We start from the raw sequence: 25,183 nt of genomic DNA, 5'->3' as shown, positions 1-25,183 counted from the left end.
GGGAATGAGGTCTTCAACTGAATATACTATCCCCATGGATATATATTTAGTTTTAGGAGAAAATCTAAGGACTGTCACAAAACCTAACGAGGTTCATCTATTGTTACTCTTGCTCACACTGTAACTTTATTTTCCCATTTTCAGTAAGTAGAGGCAGTAGCCTGAAGGATAATTACTGGACTAGCTAAATTGTAAATTTTTTTTAGTTATTGATTTCTTAAAAATTTGTTTTCAGAACAGTCACGTACGAGCTGTATTTGCAGAGAAAAAGCCAATGGGGTGAGGGGAGAGTGGGGTAAAGAAAGAAGGGGGGGAAATGTTATCCTGCCATGAAGATGGTGTTGATAAAATTTATTGCTGAAAATTTAATATGTTTAGGGCATGATGAAATGCTTATCATCAGTTTGCATTGCCTGTAGTTCTTGCTGATTCCAGCCTGCTCAGCGTATCCTGGTAATGAAATGAAATGGCATGGGCCCAGTGCCTGCAAAATAAAATTCATTTCATTACAGTATGAGAGGTTTTCTTTTTCTTTTATTCCTTAAAGGGTAGACTCAGGGACATACAGATCACAAACCTTTATGGGTTTCTTCTTCTTGTTTTGTGTTGTTTAAAAAGTAATGGTTTAATATTTGTTACTAAAAGGATTACCAATAACTTAAATTTTAATTTACTGGCAATGACTCTGGTACACCCTTCCCTTAAACCCAGCTGTGGTCACATAACTTCTATTTCAAGTACCTATTTTAAGAAGTGCTCTTTGAAATCAATGTCACCATTGAATAGGTAATATATTGGCTTCTTCTTCCTCAATTTTTCTTATTTACCCAATTACCCTTACCAAGCCATGGTGATTCTAGCTTAATAATCATTTAAAGGTTATAAAGAATCAACCAGGATTCATTGTCACTGGACCTCTCCACTGGAACAAAAAAAGAAAAACACAAGATTAGATTTCTGATTTGACAAAACAAGGATTTTTTTGTCTGCTTTGGGTTTATGCTTGCTGTATATGGTAAGTCCTCCACAGTTATCAATCTATGGACAAGCATAACTGGCACACATTAGACTACACCTGAAATACCACATTCTCCCAAACATTACATCGCAATGTTTTGTAATGTTCTAATGAACTAAATCTTGTTGCAGCAAAGTTTATCTATGCAAACTGTTAAGCTCTAGTTTTACAGTGCTCTCCTTTCAAACCTTTTATTTTATTCCCCCCCCATAAAACTGTGTTTATTTTTACATTAAAAGCATACTTAACACTTCCCAAAGTTACTGTTAGTTTTACAGCCAAATTCACCTTGCATTCACCCTACAAAACCAGGTGTTTTCATTAAATTGACTATATTGGTGTGTCAATATTTGGCCTCTAGTATTTCACACCTCCAGCAATAAACTAAATGAGCCAAAAGTATCCATACTTCCACCACATAAAGAGAACATTTATACAGGGATATGAATTCTATTATCAAATGTACTAATCTTTCTTTTTTGGGATAAACCAAAACTGGATTCAGGCTAAAAGCTTTTGGCATTGATAACAAAACCTACTGTTCAATTGTAATAAATCCAGGCAGGAGCAGCAGAACTCTCCATTGAGGTGTTTTGTTACTTTATAAGAAAACAGACTATTAAAAGCAGAAGATGAAAATAGTTGCATTAATAATCTTCTTCCAAAGGATGGATAGGTACAGTGATTAAAGTGCTATCTTAGGGCTTTAATGACCTGGGTTCAAGTTTCTGTTCTATTTTCTTTATCTCTTTGAGACACAAAGCTACATGTCTTGTGTTCCCAAACTAATACAAATACCCAGATGCTCATGTTTCCCTGTCCTTGAAGATACTTTCAAAAGTTTTTTGTCTGTTTGTTGTTTTTGTTTATTATAAGATTAACTACTTCTGATAGATACAGACTTGATCCAACTAAAATAAATTCATTACAAATGGGCAACATGTCAACATGATAATCAGTGATCCAATGTTCAAAAAAAAAAAAAAAAGCCAAACAAACAAAAAAATCCCCATAACTCTTCTTGGAAAAGGTGAAGTTCTTGAAAACCATTTATTGGCTTTTTGGTAGTGTCAGGCAAAACATCTTATCTTCCATATGAAACATCTACTGGATAGAAAGTTACAGTTTTGTATTCTACATTTGAGCATAGTTACTCATATTAATAGAGCATAGCACCTAGAAATACAATTCAGTCTTAATGACTCAAGACATAAACTATTCTTTTTATATCTTTTCCCTCACACGAACCTATAATCCCAGTTTTCTGTCATTTACCATTGTCAGACCCATTCTGAAGGCCCTCATTAGGGCAAATGAGGGGATAAGTGCGCTGCAAAGTTGCACAGTACCAATTTGGCCTTACCTGAATGAAAAGTTCAGCTAAATCTGGTTACTTAACACTTTCAAAACAGGGCTACCTTCAGCAAGGTGCTGAAGATTTTAATTGCTCTACAGGAATGGGTTACTTACCTCATTAAAATCCCCAGGAACAATCAATTTTCTGATTAATTTCTTGATACATATTTGCTGCCTTCTGATAGTGAATTACCTTGTTGGTACACTTAACACAAGTCTTTTGAAACAGAAACAGACTATTTTCTCCTGTCATTTTCTAGGACCTTACAGGGCTTGTCACTTACTTGTTTTTAAAGTGGACTACATTTCTGTAAATTATGTCAGCTCTTCAAAAGGTAATGCTTTTTTCCTATTATTTTAATTCACAATTCTGATACACTAAAGCATCAGACACTGAATTACAGCTGCCACAAGGGAGATCTGGGCATTTTACCAATCTGACCATCTTCAACATCATTAGAAGGATGATGACACTTAACTGTCTGCTTTCCCAAACGCATGCCATTTCCTTTCATTTAGCCTTTGGTTTACTAGCACTGCTATGGAGTCTGATGAACCAAAAATAGTTTTTCCTGCATTGCAAAGTGCAGTCTGTCATTAGAAAAAAAATGTAGTTCTCAAATTTGTTTGTAATAGATCTCTTCCACCCAGAACAAAGAAAGGAATATGAAGGGAAATGGTTTTCTAAACTGCAGCAATGAGATTAGAAAATCAGGTTCATACACTCTATGCATTTGAATGTAATGGCAATTATGGAGAACAAATATTACTAACCTCTGATGTGTATTCGACAGTCTATATCCCATCAGAAAGGTGACTAGTTGTTTGTTTTGGGTATTTTGTACAGAAAAAAGTAGAGCTGGAGAGAAGAGGAATCTAAATATACTACCAAGAGTATGTACCAAGTATAGTACCAAAGTCTGGCTGGCTGAAATACATAATAGCAATCACAATTACTAGGTGCTTAACACTGAGCAAATACAGAGACTCATGTTGATAAGGGTAAAAGCATCTAAAGAAAAATGGATGGGGATGAATCAGTAAAGAAAATACCGATCTGCATTCTGAAGGAGACACTAAGAATGAATAATTTGGCAAAAGTTCTTTCTCCAATGTTTTCTGCTGAGGCTAGGCATATATTGGTGTGTGCGAGAAAATGCACCTTTCTCCATACTGCACTAGATTCATAGATACATAATAGATTCAAAAAGATTGCGTATTTCAACTTCTCTATTAAAAAAAATAACATATGTAAAAATAGTTTTTAAAAGTCTGCTGAAATTGTATCTACAACCGGACTGTAAGTTGCTGCACTTACTGATGTATCAAACATTTATGATTAATAATAATCTTCTCATGACTGAGTTAATGTGCTGCAGATTTCAGAGTGAGTGAAGTCTGTCCAGGTTAAGTGATTCACTCTACTGATTATTCTCCCTCAACATGAATTTGAGGAGATATGTTGCCTCTGGAATTAGTTATCAATAACTGCTACTACCTCCAGGCACAGCTGAGAGCTCAGAGCCATAAAGCAGCAGAGTACTGCACAAAAAAGAAGTACTGTAAACACTGCAGTGAGGTTTATTGAAGAAGTCTTGATTACTGTGACAGTAAACTCCTCTAACCACTGCCAGTACAGTGAAAAGTAGTTACAAAATTTATCGACTCCTGTTCAAACCAAATATGTATCTACCCTCACTCTTCATTTTTATTTTTCTTCATCACCCAGAAGAACACAATTTTTTGGTTTATCACAAACCTTCTGTCTGTTCTGTCCTCTAAGTCATTTGTCACACTCCTCAAGGTCACAGGGGAGTCTCAGTGGGAGAGCATGTGTGTTGATTGATTGGTACTATGATGCTTATGTCTACCCTGGCTGCTAAATGAGCTTCTTTCCCTTCTCCCCTTACTCTCTTTGCCTCCAAGCAACGACTTGATTGAGGGGAGGAAGGGGGTGGAAGGAAGAGGAAGGGAACAACTGAAAAAAAAAAAAAAATCTCACCTATGAATTCAATTAAGGATGTTCATAAAGCAGTGTTGTGCCTTGTGATCAACCTATCTTGTGTCACTGTCAGAGACTTGTGCCTTAATTTGGGCAGAGGCATTTCTAATAACTGTAAAAACCAGACCATAACGGTCACTAATACCTGACCATTTTCTGGCTTAAAAAACCCCTCACATTTACCTTAAGAAAATAAGATACAAGAAGTTTGAGAGGAGTCAAAGAATAGAAGAGACAGAGACACACAGTGCACAGGAGAAAGAAAAAGAATGAGAATTCAAGAGCATAAATGAGAAAGGGAGTGAGAGTAAGAGAAATCATTCAAACAAGGGAAAGCAAGGGAGCAAGAGCAGGAAAGTGAGTATGCAAGGATAAGTAATAAAACATAGAGTGATAGCACACACAAGAGAGCACATGAAAGAGACAGACCACACCTGAGAAAATGTCAGAGGCAGTGAGCAGGCACAGGAGAGTGCAGTACTGCACGTGACAAGTGTGCAATAGGACAGAAGAATGTGAAAGAGAGACTGAGAGCAAGGAAGAGTGCAAGCAAGACTGGGGAAAATAAATGAGGAGAAACTAAACATGAAAATTCTCTTCCTGAAAAAAAGACACAGATAGATCCCCCTGTGGCTTACTAATACTTGCAATGTTATTTAGGAGAAAAAGCCCACAATTTAATGCACCTGTTAACTGCTCCCCTAATATATATGTATATATGAAAAGGAATTCTGTAATGGATACTGACTGTATCTGACATACTAGGTGAAAAGCTGTGCTTCTCTGTGCAACTCTCTTTCCTGTTCATCTCCTAGAAACTCATAAACACATAAACATGCCATCAAACAGATTGTATCTGCAACACTCAGGGATACCATTTTAATTTCAGAGAGAAGAAATCTGAAAGATTATGACTGCTGAAGGTATCAGTGTCTTGCGGATTATCATAATATCTCTAATAAAAGTTCCTAGATTAAAACAAAACTCACTACCATAAAAATGCTAAATTAAAAAACCAAATTTCTTACTGATATACTTGCTCTTCATAAGTATAACTAATACCCTGTGTCTAGAGGAGTGTTCTGTTGTCCTTCGGTCACGACGCAGTAAAGAAACAACAGATGTTAGTGGTGAAAACAGAATGAGAGAAACTGTCATTCTCCTTTCACCTCACCGATTTGTCATTTTATGTCAGTATGAAAAGGTTAAAAATTCCCCAAAATTCCCAACCTCTCTCCTCTTTTTGTTACTGAGGTAATAATCTCATGCAGAAGGATTATTAAACATATTAACCCTTAAGGGCTTTTCTAAGTCATCTCTTCATGACTGGCAGGTTGTATCCATCTTCTGGGCACGATTCTGCCTAAACCTTAAGACAAGCATGACAGGGATCTTAATTAAATTAAAATTCCTGGGTTTGTTCATTATCAAAAACATTGGCAGTTCACAAGAAACATTCTCTCTTAAGCATCTACCAATATTTTCCTAGGTTCTGTATAATGTAAATAAAAGTGAAAGATATCATTATCTCCTGAATTAGTCGTTAACAAAAACAAGTCAGATTTTATGTCATTAATACAGCATAGCATGCAAAGGTACAGCTGCAGCCATTCGTGAATAAACCACACAAAATTGCCTTGTATCAGATGCTGAAAATACATGGTAATAGAGAATATACTGTTTTCCTGATGAAAAAAAAATATATACCCACTGCAAAAATAGGTGTAAAATTATTCCACTTTTTGTAAACTAGACTAGTAATATAAAGTTTAAAAAAAACCTCCTTGTACGAAACTACCAATTTTATGTGCAATGACAAGCTTACACAATTAAGATCACAGGAATAAAAGTGCATGCAAATCTTTAAAGCCTTCTTACTACTAAAGCTGAAAAATACATAGAAGGAGTTCCCAAATCTCAAGCTGTGCAATGAACACTTAAATCAGTTATGAAAAGAAATTGATATATGATTTACTATTAAAACTCTTAAGCTGACTAACCAGTTACACAGAACAGATGTCAAAAACTGAGCACTTAAAAACCATTAATTGTACACAATTTTGAAAAGTATTGCTAGGACAAATAGAAATATAAAAGGCTTGTTGAATTCTTCAAAATTTAAAAAACAAAACAAAAAGGTTCTTACCTTTTTGGTGGACAAAGCATGTCAACACTCACTTTTTAATTTTTTTAACTGAAAAAAAATCACTCACAAAAAAATTGATTTTGCATTTGTCACGAGACTTGTATAAAATCTAAGACCTCAGGTTGTGCAAGCACATCAAGTATTTATGAAGAATATCTAAAGTTTTCACTAAAATAATTTGGATTACCTGACAAGTCAGGAGTGAAAATAAACAGAATGTCACCATAAGGCATTACAAGCCTCTGTAAATGTAGTACAGGATACATTATGTACACTCAAATAAAAATTACAGGAACAGTCTGCAGTCCAACCATAAAAAAGAGCAAGGACTGACTGAGAATGTTCCCAACGTATAAGTTAATATTTTCTAAGTGTTTTGGATTTTTTTTATTTAAGTATAAATCACGAAAATAATCCTTGTTATTTTTTTGGGGGGGAGGTTTGTTATATTTTCTTTTTATATTATTTGTTGTTTCTTCAGTGAAAGATAAGAGGCAATAAGAGCCTAGTACTAAATTAAAAAAAAAATAAATAAAAACCAAACCAAAACACTGGTGATGTGTGTAAGCATATGTGTGGTTTCTTTGCTATGACAATAGAAACATCTGCTTTGGGACATTTTTGGCTACCAACTGCAGTGTACTGTTAGCTACGTTGTCTGTATGTCAGTGGAGAAAAGAGAAGTCACATGTAATAAAACCCATAAGTAATCAGCAATAAAAAGAAAAAAACTTAAAAAGAATCAATTTGCAGGGACTTCCCAAATCTCAATGCTATCACAAAGTAACCCACTCAGTTGTAAAATTATACCAGAAACTTTCTACAAAGAAGTTTTCTAAAGCAATCTATCTCTCCTTCCCTTAGCCTAGGACAGATATATTGCAAGCAAAATATTTGTCTTAAACTTTCTGCTTCTATAAAACACAGAGAAAAATCAATTAATACTGTAATAATTTTTTTTTTTAATGCTCAGCTTTACTGAAAGTGTTTAGACTGAGTTCTGGGGAGGGAAATGTTGCTGTTATCCCTATTTCACTTATTTATTTTGAAATGGTTTTTTTACCTCCTCAATGACATCAACATTTTTTAAATTGCAAACTTTAACCTTGGAAATAATTTTGCAATCTATTGACCCTCTAAAACTTTATTATAAACTGCTTGGTAAGTTTAAAACTGATAGCTTGCCATTACAAAAGGTCCAAAATAGGACCTCACTCTCACTCTGTCTGTTAAAAACCAAACAACTGGAAGTAAAATTTAATGGGAACTAACAAACGTACAACAGTGATAATGCCAATATGTCAAGTGAATCTTCTACATCCTCATCACCACACCTTTATCTTCTGTAGTGCATAGTTAACATTTAACCAAGTCAGACATTTCTTCCACATATTCCAATATGAGAGGACATATTCCAATCTCAAATAACTGTATATTTTAGCACATCAGAGTTCCTGCTTCAGCAAGGGTATTTGCTTTGAAAAACAGCAGGAGCATTTTCTCAAACTCTCTCATTCCCCACTTATAATCATTCAGAACAAACAGCAACTACTTTTTCTCAACTCCTTCCCTCAGCCAGGAAAGAGGCTTCACTTCTCTCCCTCCAAAGTCATCAGATCTATGGTACATCAATAAGTTATTCAGGCCCATGCTGCTCCCTACACTTGCACTTTTCAGACTTTCTGGAGCACATCCCCCATTAATATCCCTGGACATGCACACGATCTATAGAAAATCAGGATGGTTTGCCTCAGCCTGCACTAATCTCAAGAATGTACCACTCCAGGTGCCTTACAAAGCCCTCATGGGGCAGTCCTTCCTCTCACTCTTCCTCTTGTTAAATACTTAAACTCTGTTCCCATTTTATAAATTTCAATTCCCATCTTCTCTCCTCTCTATTCCAGTTGTTTATTATAGCTCTGGACGGCTGCACTGCAAGATACCAGAGCTGCCACTTGTTCTAAATCCTCCTCCTCCTTCTCCACCTCCCACCCTCCCCCTCTGTGCTCAATTCACGCTGTGAACAGCTGCATCACAGCTGTCAGGGTGAATGGCAAAGATGTCCTTTTCCAATAAGACTGTGCCTGTGGCACACAGAGTTCCTTCGAACAGCTAATTAGCAGGAGAGAGTCCACGGCAAGGTTTGGTTCTGTCCATCAAGTCTGCTGCCAATGTCAACACCATCAGCTGAGCTGTCATGTTTGGTTCCTCATTTAGGGGACTGGCAAAGCCTCTTTTTATGGCTAAGGAAAGATGGTGGCATATGGACAGTAGAAAGTGGAGGGTCAGGCTCTGTCAGTGTTCAGTAAGTGTTTCATAGAGCTAAAGTCTTTTCTCTGCATATATTTTGTCTCCTCCAGCTAGCTCTTCTACTACCAACTCACAATTCTGACAGAAAAACAAGCTATAAAAAGCAAAAGTGAGACAGACTCGTTTCTTCTTATTGTTGTAGAAATAGAAGCTAATACGCCTGTAACTGCCACTGTATTTGCGATTACAAGTTTGGAAAACCTTTCTTTAAAAGAATTCATTTCCCCAAAATTTTTATTCCTAATGAGTAACACCAAGAGCATACAATTTCTTGTGGGGTTTGGTTGTTTCGATTCTTTTAAGTTCCAGAGCAAGACTTGCTAGGCATACACTGAGCACTATAAGCACATATGATTAGCTGAAGTTAAACTTCAATCAAAATGACATTTGGACTTCAGAAGCATTTTTTTTTTCTAAAGAAGATAAAAATGTAGAAGGGAATAAGAAAGTAAATCTCTGATTAGGTGACTATAGAGCAAAAGGTTCTGGGATGCCTGTGGGGAGCTGCCGTATATAATTTCAATAGCTTTTAGACATCCAAGCTGTCAGAGCTAAAGCGCAATATTAAACTATGGCCATTATTGTGGGAAGGATGCTATCACACCAGGAAGATGCACTCTGAACCCAGCCATTATGCCAAATTTTAAAATACAGTGCATTTTATGACTGTAAAATAATTTATGTTGGAAGAGAACTGGGGCAATCATCTAGTCTAACCATTTAAAGCAGAAGCTAATTTGAGAGCAAGACTGGCTTTGTCTAGTTTAGTTAAGTTTGGGGAATTTCCATGGATGAAGAGTCTCCATTGCCAGTTTTAGCTTCATGCAGCTGGGTACAGAATGGCTCTTCTCTCAAATCACACCTGGGAAAAGACTATGCCTGTGGCATGCAGAGTTCTTTCAAAGCCTGACTACCTGTGAAGTCTTTGTTCTTCACAAAGAACAGGCATGCTGTTGCCCAAGTTCATGTAAGGAAGGGACATCCTTATCACAGATTTCTGAAGAATATCACAAGGCTATGTGTTTTCAGTGCAATATTTATTGAAAAAAAAAAAAATAATCCCAAGTATCAAAAGGACCAAGATCTTTCTTCAACAGACTATATAACCTGCTTCTAAGAAGTTTTGCAGAAATTGCAGAAATTTTTTCAGCTGTTTTCCCCCATTTTGTTCTTAATTGTATTTTTATTTCAGAGTAAATATTTGAAAGAGGCAAATATCAGGTTTAGAATTAGTAGCCATGGAGCCCAGCTGTTACAATGAATAAGCTTCCAATTTATTTCTCTCTTTTTGTTTTTATTACTCAGTTTTAATTTGATCCTGGTACATGAAGAAAGAGCAACTACCTTTGTTTTCACTTGAATGATTTGCCCATCATAGTTTAAAATCAGCTCCTTAAGTGGCAATATAAAATGTAGGGCACAAGCACACAATTTTTAGCAAAGGAAAATTTGGCTACCTTAAACAGGGAAAAAAAAAATCAGTATAGAACTATTAAAAAAATGGGGTTTATATCAAAAGACACAGATGCACAAGCACTACCAATTAAAATGGTGCATTGACTGTATAACTGCAATTGATCATCAACAAAATTAACCTCAGCTCACACAATATTTTTTGTGATGTCATGCTTAAATTAAAAAGAAAAAGAAAAAGTAGGGTACATTTCCTCATTTCCCTTGTTTGAGTCTTCTACTTTGTGGTGTCTCTGGGAAGCATGCTTCTGACAGATGGGATTTTTTATTTATTTTAAGTAAGAAGAAATAGCTACTTGTTTGGAATCAATTAAATTTTATGTGTATTATTAAGAAGCAATTGGAATGGGGTTATCAACCATTTTCACAAAGGTACAGGCACATATTTAATTTCCTCAAAATCTGAGTTACATTTCCAGGTAAAATATGGAAACAAGTATTTCTTCACTTCAGTCACATTTTTACTCTTGATTTTAATTCTAATTTTTTTCTAAACTCCTTAATTTCAAACATGTCTCCCAGATATCTACAACCAGGAATTTCATGCTTGCCCTTTCTGACAAATTTAGGAAGGTAAAGATTGAAATTGGCACTCATTAAAATCTCTTTCCATCAATCCTTCAAACTTTGAAAACTTTGATTTCCATCTGACATTGATTTTTGGATTTCATCCCTACAAGGAAGAAGTCTTATCAGAGACACTCATACAGTGCACACAAAATGACATGGTAAAACTGCTTCAGCTGAAGCATCAAACACAGTGACAGGAACAGATACTAGCATTGAAACACTGCTTAAGCTGACTTCCAGTGGCATTTTAATTAATATGGCAGCACTTGGGACAAGTTGAGTATTTTACCCAATGCTGGTTTTCACACTTTGAATTCAAAATGTTTGCCTAAAATGGACAGATATAAAATTATTCTATATTTAATCTTCTATTTCAAAATAGTTATCAAATAACATAATTTTAAAAGCTTTGTCAAAAACCTTATGATTGTTACTCAGTTATGCTCAGTTGTTACTTCATAAAAGTACATCAGAAAACAAATTAAGTGCATGCATTTTACCTCCCAGACGAAAATTAACAATTCAGATCCAGAAAAATAGCATAGAAACAACAACCACTTTACTTCAGCTGTCAGCTGAAATCAGTGAAATGTAAAATAAGGTTTTGCATGCATGGAAAACATCTAAAAGCACAGGAAAAAAACCTGCAAAAACCAAAAACAAAACAGAAAAAAAAAAAAAGAAAAAAAAAAGAAAAAAAACACCCCACCAGTCTTTTTCCATGTGTAAGTGCAAAATGGAAGTCCATCAGGAAATACAGAATACAAAGATAAGCTAAAGCCCCTGAGCCAGAAGTCACTTAGACCACAGGTTTCAGGAACAGAAAGCAGAGAAAAAGAAACCCTCACACAAACAAAAATATGTGATATATACACAATATGTTTGTCCAGAGCTGTGATAGAATAGGCTAGGAAACCTTGAACACACGATATTAGGACCATTCTTATGTATATTAATTGAATAATTGAAAGAAATGGGTACTGAAATTAATTAAATTATTTTAGTTAACTAAACAATTTAGTTAACTAGTGAAATTGTTAGATTTTCACCCACTCATTCACCCACTCAGTGGAAAAAATTGTTGTGATAGCGAGAAGTAAATAATTTATTCATTATATTTCTGAGGTTCTCCTAAATTCAGCAGAATGAGGCAGCAGCTAAGGAAGAAGCACCACAACAGTTTAAAATATCTGAAAATACAGATATTGTTGTGTCAAATGCCAGAAGACACAAGCTAAACCAAGAGACAATTACTGCAACACCAAAAAATGCAATTGTTTGGGGAAAAAAAAAAAAAAGAAAAAAAAAAGAGAGAGAAATTGCAATGAATAAATATATTATATCCTCTGTGAACAAAACAGGGAAAGAAATGAAAGCTTTAGGAACAGCCATTAAAGAAAAAAAAGTAAAAAAAGTAGTCCCACTTGAAGGTTGTGAATAAATGGGAGTGAAATGGTATATTTTTCCTCCATTTTCCAGCCAGTTCTACTCTGCACTCAAATTCCAGTTGCTCCCAGACATAAAGTGAACTCCATTAATTTTCCATCTGCTTCCACATGCAATTAAGCTTTCTGAAAATAAACATTTATGCATAAATCTGCAAGCATTTCTATTTTTGAACATTTGTGATTCACCCACTTACTACAGTGATGTGACCCCTAATTAAAAGTACATTCTTAGATAAAGAGCTGACCTCCTGACATTTAAAAAAAATAAAAGAACTTCTGAAGCTCCCAGAATCTGAACCCTTTTGATTTTGGATTTTAATTTTATAAACTCCACACTTTGTCTGACTCACCCAATTATGCCCTCTCATAACAAACATTTATCTAGGTTATCATTTATCATTTATCTAACCTTACATAGAGCTCTGTCTCTGTTTATGATGGTCTGGTTTCAGTTCCTCTGAATTGTGTCTCCTCTTTCTTTCAATCATTAGACTTTATTTAGCCCCCTTCAACCACAGAAGAAATTCTTGCTCACAGAAAGATTCATTTTCTGTGTTGACACCGAGTAAAATTTGTGCTGGTCTCATGGAAAACCACATGTGCAGCTACTGAGGTCCCATCCTTTGAGAGAAATGAGATATGGCAAAACATTCACCCCAAGCTGGAAGTGCTCCACATATATCCATTTAGACACAGCCATTTACTTCACTGTCAATACTTCTGGGGTGATTTTTTTTTCCAGAAAAAAATCTCTAAGTCATGGGTCTGAACAGCAATTCAAGAAGATGGAATGCAAAAGGAATTCTTAATTCAGACTAGTGAGAATTACTAATGGTCATCATAATAATGGTCATCAATGTTTATCGGCTTGAGATAAATAAAGTTTTATTACAAAATTTGGGGTTTTTTAAGTTTTGGGTTTTTTTTAAATTTTGGGATTTTTTTCAAAATAGAAGATGAATTCAATGCTTTCTCTACAAATGAAAAATAAAAAACCCTCATGGAAGTAATTATTTTAGAAGAAAATAACAGTAATAACTGTTCACACTTTATTTGGAGGCATGGTGTTTAATGATATATATTCAAACTCAGTATTAAAAAAAGTTAAATGTTTTATCTGTAATTATTATTGCCTAGATGCCACACCAGCAAAAGGCAAACATCCTGTAACAGTTTTATTTCTCAAGAAAAGATCAAAAGGTATATTAAATAGAATAGCTTTATAACTTTGAGCAAGAAGAAAAATGAGAAAGGAAATATAAATTTTTACTGCTCCTTAATACAAAACTTGCATTCTACTACAGGTAGGACAGATCCCCTTAGAAATAATTTTTATCCTTTATTCACTGTACAAACAAGTATGTAAGAGAGATAAATACTACCATCTATTAAAATAGGATCTCTGAGTATATTTCCATTAGTGGCAAAGCAGCAAACCCAGTTTGAAGGTTACTAATTCACACTTCAAGATATTACATTTTGTTTGTATGCTGTTCCATACTGGTTTTTATTTGAGCATGCAGTAAAAACTGTTGCCAAACAGAGTTTGCCAAGAAGAACATTTATTGATGCAATAAAAGAAGAGGATAAAAGAACTGCACTAATGTCTTGCTATACAAAGGTAAAGAAATTCAAGGAAAAAATAACTTCTGAAGGACAGAGAAATTTTCACAAATTGTTCAGGGCAAGTGAGTGCATCGGCATGCGTGCCTCATAAGCTATATTTCAAGCTATATTTCATAAGATGCACTTCAGGTTTGGGAGTCCACAGAAACAGAGATTTAAACTTTTCTTGAAATTGCAAACCACTGAGCATTTAACACAGTCACACTAATAAAGCAGAAAGCACACACACAATAAGAAATATTTTTCAGCTTCTTATCAATTACTGATATTTAACTTATTAAGTTTCTCCTTTTCTGTCTTAGACAAATGCACCTTCAGACAAAAACGAGGTCTGAAGTGATATAGGAATCCAGAGAAATACAGATCATATTATTTTAAACATGACTGGATGAGACAACACATTTAACTACATCCTTCCTGCTTTGTTTGTTCTGGAGGGAAGGAAAACAAGCAACAACCCCCTCTCCAAAGGGAGAGATGGGGAGAGAGAAGAACCAGATGAACCAAACCCAGCACTGAAAGAGAAATCTATATTTTATCCATATTTACAATTTATATTCCCACTGTTCTGCCTATGCTGTAGTCCCAGGTGCTTCTACAGTCAGATCCCAAATGTTGGGCAGTGATGGTAGTGAAACTAGCTAAGGACAGCTGTTAGACCAGTGTCCCAAATCTCCCAAAGGATGAGCGTGAGAATATTTCAGCCCACACTTAACACAACATTGCCATGGCTAAATTGGCATCTACTTGATCAGTAAAGTGTATATGTAGGCTGCAATCATATTGCTGGACTATAGCATAAAATCAACCTGATATATTGCTAGGGGTGTTGGGGCAGGTTTTTTCTTCTTCCTTCAACACAGGGAGAAATAGAAAAAGAACTAGTCTGTCTCTACTTTGTGCCACTCATACTCCTATTACAGCAGTGATAACAGGCAAGCCCACTTCTCAAATTAATCTACAATCTAGGGGCTTCTTAACTCATATTAGTCTAAAGGAATGTATATTTTCGTCCCATTCTTTTGCTGTCATTGCCGAGATAACCAGGAAGATCTGTTTAGTCTTACAGTGCACAGTTAAGCATTAGTAAAGAATCCCAGATGCAGAGTTAAACTACTTTTGGACTTCTATGGGTAAATGAACTCTAAGAGCTCAAGTTAGTCCAGGAGAGTCAGAAGATAATCTGTCAGATAGTCAGATAATCTGATTATCATGTTTGTGCTGGAATTTTACATCTGCATGTTTCCAACCCTTTGTTCTTGAATAACTTTTGTGGACCAAGGAAGATGTATAAAGGAAACAAAATATCTTTTGTAGTAAGACCTGCTTATAAGCATAAAACACTGAAAATGCCAAATGATAGATAAGGATGAACTACTCAATTAAATCAAAGCAAGTAAAAAAAAATATGAGTTAAATTCATCTCTATCTAGGTATCTTCTGAAATCCCACACCTGACAAAACACATTCTATTTACAATTGGACAATGGTGTTTGACACTGATGTTTGCCATGCTAAGTATAAAATTAAGAGGTGTGATACACCAATTTTAAATCTGAAGAAATAACAAGTAAGAATGTATTTTTCAACTTTATGTGTTAAGCAACCCATTTAATAAATAGTTTATCTTATATAAAAAAAAAAAAACAAAAACAAACTAAGTTGAGGCACTCTCATCTCATTTATGTGTTAAGCAACCCATTTAATAAATAGTTTATCTTATATAAAAAAAAACCAAAAACAAACCAAGTTGAGGCACTCTCATCTCGTGTTAAGTAAGCAATCTCTGGCTAGAGTTGGGAAGCACCTAGAATTCAAGGATAAGTCTTTAATCAAATGGAATGTCAATGTCAAAGAAAGGCAATCACAGTATTTGATGAGATGACTGATTTGGATACTGTTGGCAAATCTGCTGATGTTGGAAGGTCTTAGGAAAGACCCATGTAGCACTTGTCAATAAACTGCATACTTCAAATATTTAAAATTCTTGTGTAAATGAAGACTATCCCATCCTGCCAATGACATTTACTCTGACCTCAGTGTGCTTGTGACACAACGTTCATGATGTAATGTGGATCTGACCTGGACATACTCAGTGTTTTTTCTGTCAGAGCATTCTGAAAATCAGATTGCTGAGCTAAACAGAAAAACAAAACCCAAAAACTTAATAAAATTGAAAAGCACTACGAAGACTTTAGAAGAAATTTCCAACACTGGAATCTAATAAGACTTTCCAAGTTTAAGAAGTTCTTTGAACTGCTTGACTGAAAAGCAGTATTTCTGCAGCATCTTTTCAGGACCATTTTACTTCATGGCGTCAATGTTAAAGCTTTTTCTCCTTGTCTAATTTTGTATAACTAATATTAATAAATTAATAGCCTATAGAAAGCACAGTAAAATAACACCAAAAAAGGGATTGAAAAACAGGCTGAAAATGGCAACAAAATTAATGAGGATACAGCAACATAAAAGAGAACCCTTGAAGTGATCAAGGAGAAAGTCACTGACACAAACATGAAGACTCCCTAGAAACATACCTCATAATGTCTTTTTTCCAGTCTTCTGCAAATGAGAAATTATCACATAAGGATTTCATGCACAGTTGTGAGAAGAATACTGTCAACTTTGCTAGGCTGATTTGCACCGAATTTGACTGCCAAATGATTGTGAGAAGCTAGTCAGCTAGACACAGCTCAAGGTGATTATCCATAACGAGCTTCACTGCAGAAAAAAATACCATCAAGTGCTCCAGACAGAGCAAGCCATGGAAATCACTGAAAATATCTGTAAGTCTGAAAGTCCGATGATTTTACATGGGAAAGCTGAATGGCTCATAGAAACTCAATGCCAGACTATGGGTCTCTGTTAGAGCTCTGCTTAGTGCTGCTTTACTCTACACTGACTATGCATGAAGTCTTCACTGACAGCTTTCTAGGAAATTGTGCGCCTTGCAAGCAGTTCAATTAGATTACTGTTGCTTACCATATACACTGCTGTATGTTACAGTTCTTAAGCTAATACAAAACGTCACTGCCCAAGAGAATAAGTGAATAGTTAAATGCAAGTATCTCACATATTCTGTTCCTTCCTGTTTCTATATTCATGGAAAGACAAGGCTTTGTTCCTCATCCAAAGACTATCAATATATCATGACCTATTTACATCAGTTACTGACCCCTGTTCAGATGACAGCAGTCTTAAATCCCAAAAAATAATATGAATCATAAAAAGAAATAATATGTATTTGGGTCATGGACTGACACAATGAGGCTGCAAGCAGGGCACAAGACCAAGAAGGGAGCTGCAGTTTTGACCTTAGATTGGTCCAAATTATTGACAGAGCAGAACTCGGCATACATCAACAGAAGTGTGTCACATCATTACAGAGAACAGTGTTAGGACTTACATCCTCCCCATATTTTATAAACATTTCTTCTCTGCTAACAAGTGCAACAAGAAGACTGGAGACTGAAAGAAAGGACACTATAAAAATCCTTGTTCATTCAGAATGACTGAATGAGTCCTTGCCAGACTCAGATCAAACTTCTCCCAAAATGGCATCTCGAACCCCAGTCCACCTACTTATTAAATAAGTCTTTATGGATTTTTCATAATTTTTTCTTATGATAGGAAATATTCAATGATGGATACATAGGGTAAGAAAATTCCACAATGAAAAATATACTAAAAAATTATTTACCAACTTCAGTCCAGTATTTCTTTGCATCAAAGGTCACTGAATAGGACCCCTACATTCTACTTTCTTGACAGCAAATAGTGTAATTTTGCAGCAGTATTGTAAAAATCTAAATGTTTTCTTTTGAAATACTGCTGCTTTTCTATCTCGTGAGAGAGACAGAATGAATTCAGATGTCTCAGTTGTTCGAGTAAGCTCACTTGCTTCCTATAGCTGCTCATTTTCCTGAAGAGCATGCAATTTCTTTGAAGGATCTGCTAAATTGTAACAAACAGTATTTGTGAAAAGTCACAATAAAACATGAGATTTTTAAAATGCCATTAGATAGTACTTGGAACTTGTCAGATCCCACACAATTCATTCCCCCATCTAATGATGCATGATATTTGGCACACAGTGTACTTATGCTTTTTGTTTGTAAAACAGACAGTTTTTCCTCCTGTGTTTCTGACCTTTGTTCTTATTATCAAATACTCTTTCCAATTGCACTGCATTATGAAAAACTATCCCTTGTGAGTAACATCAGAAGGATTTTGTCCATCTCCTGGATTGAGATATTTTAGTTTATGCAGTCAGCTTGTGTTTCCAAACTCTACTTAAAGAAGAAAAGACCAGATTAAAAAAACAGTTCAAGACCAGGAATAAAATTATCTACTTCTATATTTTATATCTCAGGATTAGCTATGGTATCTAATCAGTTATTAAATATAGCCTAACACAGAAAACAGCTTCTCTAGAGAAGGTCAGAGATTTCCTTCTCCATACCGGAACTCAGCACTTGTGGGTGAAAAAGGTGTTGATAAGTGACTGAAAAAAGGTAGGATAGCTTGAACTTCATTGTACTTTATGATTCTTGCTACCACTTTTCTGCAAGGTTTATCCAGCTTGAAATATCATTGTTATTTTAAGATCACTAATTAGTTCCCTTATAAAAAAGTCACTCAATCCAGGAAGGCATTTCTTTCATTTTAATTACATAATGACTATTTTCAGTGATTGGCAAAAGTTCTTCCAAACGCTATATTCAATCTGTATTCAATCAGGGACAATCTGTGCTGCCTACATAGCGTTACCTCATCTCACTAGCTTTTACAGCAGCTACACACTATCTATTGAGATTTTAGGATGTAATTTCCTATGAATGACAGAAGCTGATAACAATCCCAGTCATGAAATTGAGAACAATATTCACTTGCTTTTTAGAATATTGAAAATATATGCCACATAAATTACACAAATAATTGAGTATTTTTGTTTAAGAAGCACTCAATGTCTGTATCCTGCTGGAAAGCAATAGCAGTGTACATTGTTATTTAGCTGCACCGTCTACCCTTCCTACAAGATCAACATTGTTCACAAAAGATCAATAGAACCATTATAAAATGTGTTTTCTATAATTAAGGAGGCAGGAGTCTTATATTTATTCTGCAGGATGCATTAAAATACCAACAGACATCAGGACTGAGTTAGCACTCTCTCAGCTACACCAGTTATTCCTCACTAAGCCATGTTTTACTTATTTATTTGCTTCAATTTCTACTCCCTCATTAAGAACCCCATGCTCTAAATTTAAAAGCCCTGCAGGAAATACATTTTTTCACATCCTTTAGTGAGGAAAGAGTATAAAGAACATGGATTGGAAGGAATAGGTAAGGACTATACTTCAGGTTCCTTAGAACACAAAATGGGAAATTTCTTCAAAACTAAATAGATATTAAAATAGAGGGGTCTGTGGGAGGGGGAAGGTAATCAAACAACAGTTTGCTTATGCTTAGATAAAAGTGCACATACACACATCCCATACATATATATTTATGTAGCTTTATACCTGAAAAGGATATTACTACCATCAGTAGCCATTTTACTCCTGCAAAGCATTTACCTGACTTTTATATTTTTATGGTGTTGAAACCTTAAGATAGAAAACTGTGATTTCCATTTTGCTTATTCAACATCTTGTGCCAATAATAATTCTGACAGTGTTCTCAAAACATGTGTATATCAGGAAAAGGATGCTAATTCTTATCTGCTGTGCCTCATTCACACTCAGTCAAGTTTGATACAAGTTAAATACTACTGAAATATATCTCAACCAATCTGAATAAGCACATAGTCATTAAAAGTGTACCAAGACTGTTGGACCACAGCAGCAAATAAATAAATGCAAGTAAACTTCTATCATTGCAAAGATCACAGGATAATAATACACCAAGAAGCAGAACATTTACAAAGCTGTAATTTATTTTTATATCATATATTAGTAGTGTTAAGTATCACAGAATCATAGAATGGCTTGAGTTGGAAGGGACCTTAAAGCCCATGTAGCTTTAAACTCCCTGCCATGGGCAGGGACACCTTCCACTAGACCGAATTGTTCCTTAAGAGCTCCTTCAAATGCAGCTTCAAAAATCTCTAGGGATGGGACAACCCCAGCTTCTTGGGGCAACCAGTTTCAATGCTTCACCACCCTCACAGTAAAGAATTTCTTAATAACACCTAATCTAAACCTCTCATTTTTCAGTTTAAAATTGCTTATAGTCCTGTCACTAAGCAGAGTTGTAAAAAGTCCCTCCCTATCTTTCTTCTAGTCTCCTTTCAGGTACTGGAAGGCTGCAATTAGACCACCTTAAAGCCTTCTCTTCTCCAGGCTGAGCAACCCCGTCTCTCTCAGCCTCTCCTAGCAGGAGAGCTGCTCCATCCTTCTAATCTTCTTGCTGGCCCCTCCTCTGGACTCACTCCAGGGGTTTCATAACCTTCCTGTACTGGGGAACCCCAGCAGAGGGGTAGAATCACATCCCTCACTCTGCTGGCCACACAACCATATATAGCTGTACACAGCTATATAGTTGTACAATACTGTATTATTCCAATGTAGAAAAAGGCATTTTACAAGAGATGAAAGCAGAACAAGTCACAATAGGAGCAATTTAGAAGCACTTGTAGGGTGTAGAGGGCTGGTATTAGGAGAGCAAAAACCCACCTAAAACTGATACTTGCAAGGGACATATGAACAAGAAGAATTTCTGTTGCGGTGCGGGTAGTAAAGGAGTGAACAACGAAAATGTTGTACTGCTACTGAATAGTGCAGCATCTTAGTGACAGCAGGCACAAGCAAGGCTGAGGTGCTGAATGCTTTCTTTGCCCGAGTCTTCACTGACAAGGGCTTCCAGGTCTCTGTGAAGAGGGATGATGTTCACAGTGGAAAGCAACTACCAGCAGTGGATAAGGATCGAATCAGGGATATATGTCATGTTAAGAATAACTCTCTTCCTTTAATTCTGAAACTGTGACACTAAAACTAACTTGAGACATAAAGATACCAAATAATGATAACATTTTTTTCTGCTGCATGTTTTATTCCAGTTACAGTACATTTAGAACACTTTGGCTCCATGGCATATGTTCATAATTAAACATACCTAAAAATATCAGGGAAAATTAATTTAAACCAGATCTAATTTTAAATACCTTGTTTAAAAGTGAATTGTGAAACAGAAAAAAAAAATAAATTAATATTCCTTGACAATACTTAAATTAGAACCAAAGTTTAACAGTGTATTTGTTGCACATGTAACAGCCAACATACTGCAGAAACGTAAAATAAATCACTATTCAGTTACCCATTCAAAATACGGGTTTGCAAATAATACACTAAATGTACAATTACAATGGAATTGTTGGTCATTTATTTAAGAACTGAAGAACTTTTTGAAAGTAACACAGCAGGTTCCTAGTAAATGATCTGCAATATGCAAGCCAGACTAGTTGAGCTAAAATCCAACAAAGCATTAAGGGTGCCAAGGGAAAAAAATTAAGAAAAAAAGAAGCAATTGGAGAATGGTAAGCAAAACCACACATTTAGGAAAGTCAGTCTTGTATTTCAAAGCCCAACTGCAGAGATTACTCACATGCCACTATTGTCCATTTTTCCATCATACAATATTCAAACTACAATTTTAAGTCACTATTCACAAAGCAGAAGGAATGCAGAAACATTTTGGTATGCATCACATTTTTCAGATATTCTCTGCCTGTTTCTCAGGTTTCAATGGTTCATAACCATTGTATTTGAATTTTACACCCTTGTTCTGTCCAAGTTGCCATGGGTATGCATTTAAAAGCAATTCTCATCAAAACATACTTTGGACAGTAATGGGCTCTGCCTTGCTACTTCCTCACCTACATTTATTTCCTTGCCCAAATTTTATTTCATAGAAGGAATCTGCAATTAAAGGTTTCAAATGGCAATAGCATAACAGCTCTACATATCTGCATTACAGATCACTGTGATTTCCTTGATATTATGCTTAAAATAAATTAATGCAAGAAATGTAGGCAACTTTACAACCAGATGAATACAAATGCCATTTTAGTCCAAATAATGTGTTAGGAAGAATACATCAGATATATTAATTAATAACTAAAGGATTTCATTCCATTTGCTGATAAATAGATTAACTCTATTAAAGAACTGAAGGGTTTTGTGTAGTGAACATACTATTTGTATCACACAATTTTATAAACTTAGATTTACTACAGAATTAACTCCTTTTAGATATTTAATATGACATATGACCTTATCACAGTGCTAACATAACCCAGCATGCTGTGCGGCCTATTCCCACGGAAATTTATTTCTGAAACAGGTGAAGTACGACACTGATACTGAGATCTGATTAAAATATGTGATTGCCTATCTAAATATGGAAACTAGCTGTATTTTAGCTCAGAGTTCAAATTTACCTCTTGCTAAATAAAACTGTAATATCTTTTTAAGCACCCCACACAATCTACAAGCAGATGCATTTCAGCAGCTGTAACAGATGTGATTGGAAATGTAAAAAACAGTTCAATTTTTTCATTGCATATGTTTAGAAATCTATGGAAAAAGAAAGCTAACAGAAATATGATTTACTTTTGTAGATTTTAATAATGTATTAGAGTCTTATTGTTAGGGATATTCTGAGCACACACACACAAAAAAACCCCAGTTAATTATCTGCACAAATACATGTGCACACAAGTGTTCAGTTTAGACATAGAGCATACTTTATTTGAACCTTAGGATAGTGAATGTGACCAGAATGCAGGTGACATTTTGAAGTAAGGTGATTCCCAAACCTTCACTATGTAAGATAAGAATATAAAGAACATTAAAATCATCTTTGTATACCATCTTAAGCTTTCTTTTCTGTGAACTTGGCACCACAAACAATTGCAAACTTCAAGCAGTGAAAAGACAATAAATATGAAGACAGGAAGAAATTCAGTATGACTAAAAAGCTTGAGGGTTTTTTTACTAAGATTAGTGTTCTTTCCTTCATTTTAAATCCACAAAAATCTAGCTCACCATGAAATCTTAAAATCTATGAAGTTCAAAGGCATACCAAAGCCAAGGTCTATTCCTTCAAGAACAAATAAAATCCATCTATAAAATGGAGGGAAAAACGTTGCAGGAGGATCAAACCACAGCAATCTTTCAGGCAAAATCCTTATCTTGATGCAAGTACAGTCTAATTCCAGCCATGAACTCATAATTGACATTCAATATGCATTTGTTCAGAGCACAATTTTACTTTTCCTGTTCTGCTGATGGAAAAAATCAAATTCATCAAATCGTTGATAATCTTAGAGATTTCACTTCACTGCTATTAATGATCTGGTAATCATCAAGAAAAAAAATAATTAGTGTCAAGATTCAAAATCACAAGCATTTTATGAAAATATTAGTTATTCCATGGGCAGAAATCAACAGCCTTTGACTTATACCACATGTGAGCCACCTAATCTCAAAGTCAAAGTACCAGAACACATTTGGAGAAAACAGTTTATTTTTCCCAAAAGGAATTCCAATCTGTTTACTGGATTTTTCGTTTGTTTTGCTTTGTTTGATTCAGAAGAACTGAGGAAGTTGCACAATGGATTTATCTTTCACTGAACCAGAATCAAGAACTGATACAGTGTTGCATAACACAAAACTCCCCCTTATCCTCCCATGGAGCATGAGGGGGAGTTTTGGGTGAGGAATGAATTCAGAATTATGCCCTCAGGCTTTACTCACCCCTTATTTGGAGCTCCAGTGTAATTGTGACTGACTTAAAAAAGGCCAAAAACCTGCTCCTGCAGCAGTCCTTTGACTATAGAGTTTCTTATTCATGCTCTTCAAAATCATATTAATGCCAGTATATTTTCAAAGGGAGACTGAAATCTTCCTTCAATTCCACCATTCATAGGGTCCTCTCACATGACCCTGTTCAGTTCTCTTTTAAAAAGAGCAGTAATGGCTGGACTATGGCTTTGATCCTGTCACCATTTTTTTTTATATTCTAGCAGTTCAGAATTGATATAGTTTCAGGGGCTGCTTTGAGAGTCTTTTTGTAGTCAGGAGCTCAATAATTCCTGCATTTAGGTTGCAGGAGGATCAAACCACAGCAATCTTTCAGGCAAGATCCTTATCCTGATACAGGTACAGTCTAATTCCAGCCATGAACTCATAATAAACTCCAATACTTTGTCTTTCATCTAATTCTCCTATAAAAGCTTCATATCTCTTAAGCAGCATATCCTAAATATATGTGAGCCACAGTTCTTTTCATGTTTACTGAAAACTGATCTTAGCTTGGAGAGGGGAATTTCTGAATAAGAGATATATTGTATGGGGAAGAATCTATAAACTCAGTCACAGAGGAGAAAAAAATTCTCTTTGAAATCCTTTCTTTGTTTTAAGCGCAAAACCTGTACAACCTCTGCACAGCAATTTTTAGAGTTTATTCTTTAAATCCAAGGTCATGTAGCCATAGCAGCTAGTTCATGCTCAGAGGGGAGGTAATCATCCTCTGTTCTTCTCAGCAAGTGCTCTTTGCTGAGGTCAAAGAAATGGGGCAATGTAACACTAGAATCCATTACAAATTAGCATAATGTCACCACCTCTCTCTGTGACACTTAAAATGAGCACAGATGAAGGACAGTGTGGAAAACAATGCAATTGCAAGTGTCTGGATCCAACAGTAGCTCTGGAAAAGAACAAGGAACTGGAATTGCCTGTAATCAATCCTTTAAAAAACTCCAGCATTGCTGTCTTTCTCTGACATATCATTAAAAAATAAATAAAAACAAAAACAAACAAACCATCAAAGCCCATCAATTCCAGTCAGACACTGACTTTTGAAGGCAGAAATCTGAATGAAACATTACCACAAGTTTTCATCATGTTCAAGTACAAAAAGGGAAAATAGACATAAAGGTGAGAAGAGCACCATCTCAGTGCCACAATACAACACCACTGTGAGGCAATCTGTGAAGATGAGACCTATCTCTGCCTATACACTGACATCTAGTCAGACTTTAACACTTCTGAAAATCTGAAAAAGAGGGCACAAAATATAAAGAAAAAGGAAAGGAAACATACAAACTACAGAAAAATGTATTGCCTTTTCTTATACAGTCCAGTACCAATTTCACAGTATTTTTTTCATAAACTATGCCCAAAATTATGTGGAAGGAACAGAAATACAGGACAAAGTGATAAAGCACTCAG

At 35.4% G+C, this 25,183-nt stretch overlaps 1 protein-coding gene across 8 annotated transcripts in view; it reads right to left on the bottom strand.

Annotated features, from left to right (window-relative positions):
* PCDH9 (protocadherin 9) overlaps positions 1-25,183 on the bottom strand; it is a 669,079-nt gene that overhangs the window by 396,324 nt on the left and 247,572 nt on the right. For 3 of the 8 annotated variants that reach the window (XM_041487649.1, XM_041487654.1, XM_041487651.1), the window contains one exon: positions 5,139-5,159. The exons of 4 other annotated variants lie outside the window; for them this stretch is intronic. In XM_041487649.1, coding sequence (XP_041343583.1) covers positions 5,139-5,159 — 21 coding nt within the window. Of the gene's footprint in view, positions 1-5,138; positions 5,160-16,486; positions 16,509-25,183 lie in introns of all 8 variants that reach the window. One more of the 8 variants, XM_041487648.1, reaches the window with a different exon arrangement.

Source organism: Pyrgilauda ruficollis, unplaced genomic scaffold (genome assembly GCF_017590135.1).
Source record: "Pyrgilauda ruficollis isolate IOZ18807 unplaced genomic scaffold, ASM1759013v1 scaffold82, whole genome shotgun sequence".
Classification (NCBI taxonomy): Eukaryota; Metazoa; Chordata; class Aves; order Passeriformes; family Passeridae; genus Pyrgilauda; species Pyrgilauda ruficollis.
This window is presented reverse-complemented; position numbering and strand designations above follow the sequence as displayed.